This window comes from Salvelinus alpinus, chromosome 11 (assembly GCF_045679555.1).
Source record: "Salvelinus alpinus chromosome 11, SLU_Salpinus.1, whole genome shotgun sequence".
Classification (NCBI taxonomy): domain Eukaryota; kingdom Metazoa; phylum Chordata; class Actinopteri; order Salmoniformes; family Salmonidae; genus Salvelinus; species Salvelinus alpinus.
In genome coordinates, this window is record NC_092096.1 from 44,419,040 (window position 1) to 44,425,039 (window position 6,000).

Below are 6,000 nucleotides of genomic sequence, written 5' to 3' on the forward strand. Positions count from 1 at the left end.
CAATAACCCAGCCTCAACAACCCAACCTTGCTCTTTTTAAAGAAAACAACCCAACTAAGTGACCCAATGCCTGCAACCCAGCAGTTAAGTTTTCCAAACAACCCAGCATTTTTTTTTATGTATGTAAATGTTCTTAAACAGATAGAAACCACAGGGGGGTTTACATTAGTCTCAAACAAACATGTATAAGATTACTGTCTTGAAATTACAGTTGGCTAAAATGTCTAAAACTGTAACATACTTTTAGAAGGGGAATCATGTCCACACATGCACAATTTCTGTTCTCTCTACTGGTATTAGGGAAGTAGACTGGAAATTCAAGAAATTCGTCTGACGTTAGTTTGTGGTTTTGGAGTAGTATGCAGGCACAAGGGCCGCGTGGAAATTACGCACACGCCTTGCGTCGCCCAGGGGATACTGAAACACTCCAGTGGGAAATGCAGTAGTCTTGGCTATAGATATCTATAACGTTACAGTGCATAGTTGGAACATTTGGGATATGTGATTGAAGTCCGACAAATAGGCTGAACTTTAACCTGTTTGTTTGTAACCTTTTGTCTTGTTTGTCGCCTTCTATATTCACATGATCCGTTATTATTACTTAGAATCTCGCCTATGGGAACTCAGAACGCACACTTTTTTGAATAGATGAGCATCGGCAATTGCTTACTATTTGTTTAACATAACTAAAAACCGTGCGTGATTTCATTGTAGCCTACACTGTTAAGCCTACCCTGTCATATTTAATATAGGGAATAGCCCAATAAGATTATGGCCCTGGTTCGTTTTAAACGTCGCTATTTTACCATGTTTGGAATCGCTATTTAGGACAGATTACCTGTAGGCACGTTGAACAAGGGCGGCACAAATACTTCATTGATATCACCACTGTACATTTTGATGTCTTGAATATTCTGCATACATGGTGGTGATTCGATTGTTAAGCAACAATTTACGTGGTTTGCGTTCGAAATGTATTTTATCTCGCTGTCTCGTTAGAATTGAGCGATTTTATAGTTGGGAAAAGATTTACTATGCGCGTGCCAGACCCCGCCTGCTTTACACTACGTCATTGGCGAGTAGTGGGCAGGGGTGAACTGAAGGGAGTCATTCCCCTGCTTACTTTTAATAGCTTTGTCATGTGATTGAAAGCAGTTGTAAGATAGGTGCCCTCAGTTTATTCTCAGTAAGGGGCAGTTGCCTGTACGAGATCGAGTGGAGCGCGAGTGGATTTCTTTTTGCCTGATTTCTTTTTTGTTTCTTTCGGATCGTCATTCAGTGCCTGGATGGCGTGGGACAGGTGTAACCAAGACTCGGTCTGGAGAGAATTAGAGGTGAGCAGTTCTAAAATATCCAACTTATTGTCAACTGTACCAGTCTGGACCGTTTTGGGGGAAATGGACTGAGCAGAACATCCAATACCGTGATTTCCGATTGCGAATACGGCTTTTCCCTTTGCTGGTGTTGGCACGGGATGCGTAATATCGCAGTTATTGCGCAGAGGACACGATACGGGGGAAATACAAAGCGCAGGATTTTATGACAAGTGGAGGGGATAATCGCAGTTTTTACTTCATATTGTCGTGTTTAAATTGTTAGATCTAATAAAGGTTGTAGGCTACAGGAGCGGTGCGTATCTTGCAGCGCTGGAGTTTGCTGCTGGCTGCGTCTCCCTAGGATGTCGTGCAGTCGGAAAGAATGTTACATGCTTGTGGAATCTTTCCAGTCACGGACTGTATTCGCTCCTGCGCTGCTGTGTGAAGGGTTCGCTCTTGAAGTTAGAATTACAGCAATGTTTCTAAATCAGGTATTGTACAGTGCCATAAGCTACCTCTCGGACGATATGTGTCTTTTTATCTAGGCTTTGTCTGGATTTATCAGATTTTTTAAATTGGAAAGTGCAGAGATGATCACAGGCACCGAGGTTTGGTATTTTGGAGGAGCATCTTCTCTTGCATGGTATCGGGCGCGTCTTGACATATGTGGCGTCATCCCTTTGAATGAGTAAAGAATATCTGTATATCTGTAGCCTAGTTGCATGTGACCAACTGTCTTGTTTTACGTAGGCTATGGGAATGTTTCGTCCCGTTAATCAAAAGATTTGCGTAATTGCCATAGGGGATGTTTTTCCCATAGCAGATTTAGTAAGCTCTTGGTTTAAAACGCACAGGGGGGTAGATTGGCAATTCAATGGAATGATTTTTGAATAAAAGAACAGGAAATAATGTAAATAGTGATTTAGAGATCTGTTATTATCACTATGTTGTGTTATGCATGTCTATGTAGTTTGTTATAGGCATTGAGCAGTATAGTTGTCTGCAGATACCATCGACTTAAAGGCGTTAATGGGATCGAAGCTCATCTTCGATATGCGACTGCAGTTGGTTTATCAGCTTTTCTCCGTTTGTCTGTTATCGCCAATCAATATGAGGCAAGCTTGAATGGAAATAATTCCCTTGACAAATGCCTGGAAATGTCAGTTTAATAATCCACGACTTACTTACCAAGTATGCATGTATTTATTTGCTTTCCTTGACAGAGTTTGGCGTATGATTTTATGAAACTGTAGCACTCCTTTACACTTTACCTCAATTATTCATAAAGGTTGATTGATGCTCGGTCGACTGAGCCAGCTTGTCAAGGAAAAAAATAATCTATTTTCTTGTCTGTCTGGGCATTTTCGGGTAGATCAGCGTATTGATATCTGCTGCCAATCTATAGTGTTGCATCCCCTCATACAAATGTGCGTGTTTTTCAATAACCTGTCTTGCTTGTGACATGCATTAGTTATTCTTTCTTTTCTGAGTGCGTCAGTTCTTTCTGAGTTGAGCATAAATCATGCTGTGAAATTCTCAAAGCCCCCCGCTTTTTTTTTTACAATCAGTGAATTGCACTACAAGTCCCCAGTCATATTCCTAATAATCTCACCATAGCAGGTGCTTTTATGTGTTCTGTGTGCGTAAATCACATTGCGCGCTTCCCCATCGCTCTGTCTGGCGGCGCTATTTCATTAACTCCCTTGGAAGTCGATGAGAAGATTGAAAGGAGATGTACCTTTTGAGGGATTTTCTTTTGATCAGATCCCCGTTTGATTCGCCCCCCCCCCCCCTTATCTTGATAAAGTGAGGCATTTTGCAGAGCTGGTATAGCGACTATGATGAATTTGCATCTTTAACCCAGCCTATGGGTGAAGGAGAGGGAGTTGTGGTATACATATAGGTGAGCTATGACATCGCATGAGCGCAACCAGAGGCCTGATCAACTGTAGCACATGTCGGCCCGGGCGTTTTTCTTTTTGTGTAGCCTACTTCGCATAGTAGGCTATCTGTTGCCCTGAGCCGAACCCTGGGCTCATCTCTGTCTCCAGACAGACTCTCTCCCCGTCTCTGGCACCTTGGCCAACTAACTGCCTCCCGGGTATGCCCGAGGATATCACCATTAACTCTCCCTTAAATCTGATATGAATACATTGAATCCTGCCAACTCCCTAGCCAACATGTATGACATGTGGGTTTCGAATTGACATTTACCACACTCGAAGCGCCTGTTTATCTATGCGTAACGAGGGCGTGAGTGAGCAGACGCTTGAGTAGGCTACGTTGGGATAAAAATACCTGCATTTGGCTCACTCGGAGCTGACTTCTCCTTGCTTGCCTGGGGGTTGTACGAAGTGACTGCCATGTTCCAGAACGGAATGCACGCATTCCGTGCAGTGATGGAGTAGGTAAACCTTGCTGAAAGCAAGCGCGGGCCTCTGAAGCAATTAACATTTGTAAACGTCTTGGCACCTGAATAAGACATGTAAGTTAGCAAAGCGCCTTCCTGGAACTTGTTTACATTGAGCTTGCAACCGCAGGCGCAGTCAAACTTTGTGCGGTCATCTCCCTCCTCTCTCCACACCAAAGCGTGTTGACAGATGGCAAGGTGTCAATCAACTGTAGAAACAATAACAAAGCCTGTTTGGGTAAAAAGCAGAGTGATGGGCTGGAGAAATGTAACCACTCTCAAATTCATAGACAGAGCAAATGTATAGTTTTAACTATGTTTTACTTAGCATGTACTTTGTTTACAAACGTTGTCGTAAAACAAGGTTATATTTTGGGTTATGATGGGGTATGACAGTTGAACTAAGCTCATGAGGTGTTTATAAGTTATATTCTTCAATAATTATTGGGTACATCTCCTTAATTTATTTGTCAAAAAATTGATGTAGCTTGCTGATTGCCCCTTTAAAGCCCCAGTGTCAAAAACGTGATTTCCTGTGTTTTATATATATTTCCACACTATGCGGTTGGAATAATACTGTGAAATTGTGGAAATTATGATAATGCCCTTTTAGCGAAAGAGCTGTTTCAAAAGACAGCCAGAAATTGGGGGGATAAAGTGTTGGCCTGCCTGTTGACATCATCAGACTGTTAATTGGTTATTAGACCAATAAGAAAGAGAGTTCCAAACCTCTCTGCCAATAACAGCTAGTTTTCAGTTTTCCCCTCCCCACTCAGACCACTCCCAGATAGTCCTACCTAAATGGTTGCTTGAGAAATTGTCCTAGCTAAGAGGCAATTTTTGTTTCTTTTTGGCAATTTGATTGAAAACAATCACAGTAAGGTACTTAATTGTTACCCAGAAATGATTTGACATTGAGAAAAAAGAAATACTGCATTGGGCCTTTAAGGTCTGTGGATCTCCTCAATCGCAGTTCGATGAAGCCAATGATTTGTGTCTGAAGCTCAGCGGGGCAGCTGTCGTAAAGACATAGGCCCCTACATAAAAGCGGACAGTGAATAATGAAATGTCAACAGGTAGCATTTAGCATCAGCGAGGCCCGGTTTGGATCACAATGTGCCGTGTGGAAAACGACCCTTGCGTTGGAGTGAAATCTGTGCCATCGGCTACTGTTACCATTGTGTTGACGCACCCATGCGCCCTGGGCAACCAGTCAGGTGGCAAATCTAGCCACGCTGTCATTCAGATTGACCTATCAGTGATGTGAACAGAGAGCAATAGTAAGAATACCCATGCATTATCAGCCTTTATGAATGTCTGGCCTAGTTTGTTAGGCTTGCAGGCTTTCATGGTCTACTAACCATGCAGTATGATAACTAACCATGCAGTATGATAACTAACCATGAAGTATGACAACCAACAATGCAGTATGACAACTAACCATGCAGTATGACAGCTAACCATGCAGTATGACCCCTAACCATGCAGTATGACACCTAACCATGCAGTAAGATAACTAACCAAGCAGTATGACACCTAACCATGCAGTTGGACACATAGCCATGCAGTTGGACACCTAACCATGCAGTATGATAACTAACCAAGCAGTATGACACCTAACCATGCAGTATGATAACTAACCATGCAGTATGATAACTAACCATGAAGTATGACAACCAACAATGCAGTATGACCCCTAACCACGCAGTATGACAACTAACCATGCAGTATGCCAACTAACCATGTCGTATGAACCCTAACCATGCAGTATGACACCTAACCATGCAGTATGACACCTAACCATGCAGTATGCCATCTAACCATGCAGTATGACCCCTAACCATGCAGTATGACAACTAACCATGCAGTATGACACCTAACCATGCAGTATGACACCTAACCATGCAGTATGACAACTAACCATGTCGTATGAACCCTAACCATGCAGTATGACACCTAACCATGCAGTATGACACCTAACCATGCAGTATGACCCCTAACCATGCAGTATGACAACTAACCATGCAGTATGACAACTAACCATGTCGTATGAACCCTAACCATGCAGTATGACACCTAACCATGCAGTATGACACCTAACCATGCAGTATGACAACTAACCATGCAGTATGACAACTAACCATGTCGTATGAACCCTAACCATGCAGTATGACACCTAACCATGCAGTATGACACCTAACCATGCAGTATGACACCTAACCATGCAGTATGACAACTAACCATGCAGTATGACAACTAACCATGTCGTATGAA

General features: G+C 42.6%; 1 protein-coding gene across 8 annotated transcripts in view; it reads left to right on the forward strand.

The window, feature by feature from the left end:
* The window catches only part of LOC139534239 (peroxisome proliferator-activated receptor gamma coactivator 1-alpha-like), a 417,675-nt gene that overhangs the window by 354,774 nt on the left and 56,901 nt on the right, over nt 1-6,000 (forward strand). For 3 of the 8 annotated variants that reach the window (XM_071333189.1, XM_071333194.1, XM_071333190.1), the window contains exon 1: nt 1,118-1,334. The exons of 1 other annotated variant lie outside the window; for it this stretch is intronic. In XM_071333189.1, the coding sequence (XP_071189290.1) occupies nt 1,287-1,334 (48 nt within the window). In that variant the 5' untranslated portion in view covers nt 1,118-1,286. Of the gene's footprint in view, nt 1-1,117; nt 1,335-1,475; nt 1,808-6,000 lie in introns of those variants that run through there. 4 more of the 8 variants (XM_071333195.1, XM_071333192.1, XM_071333193.1 and 1 more) reach the window with 4 other exon arrangements.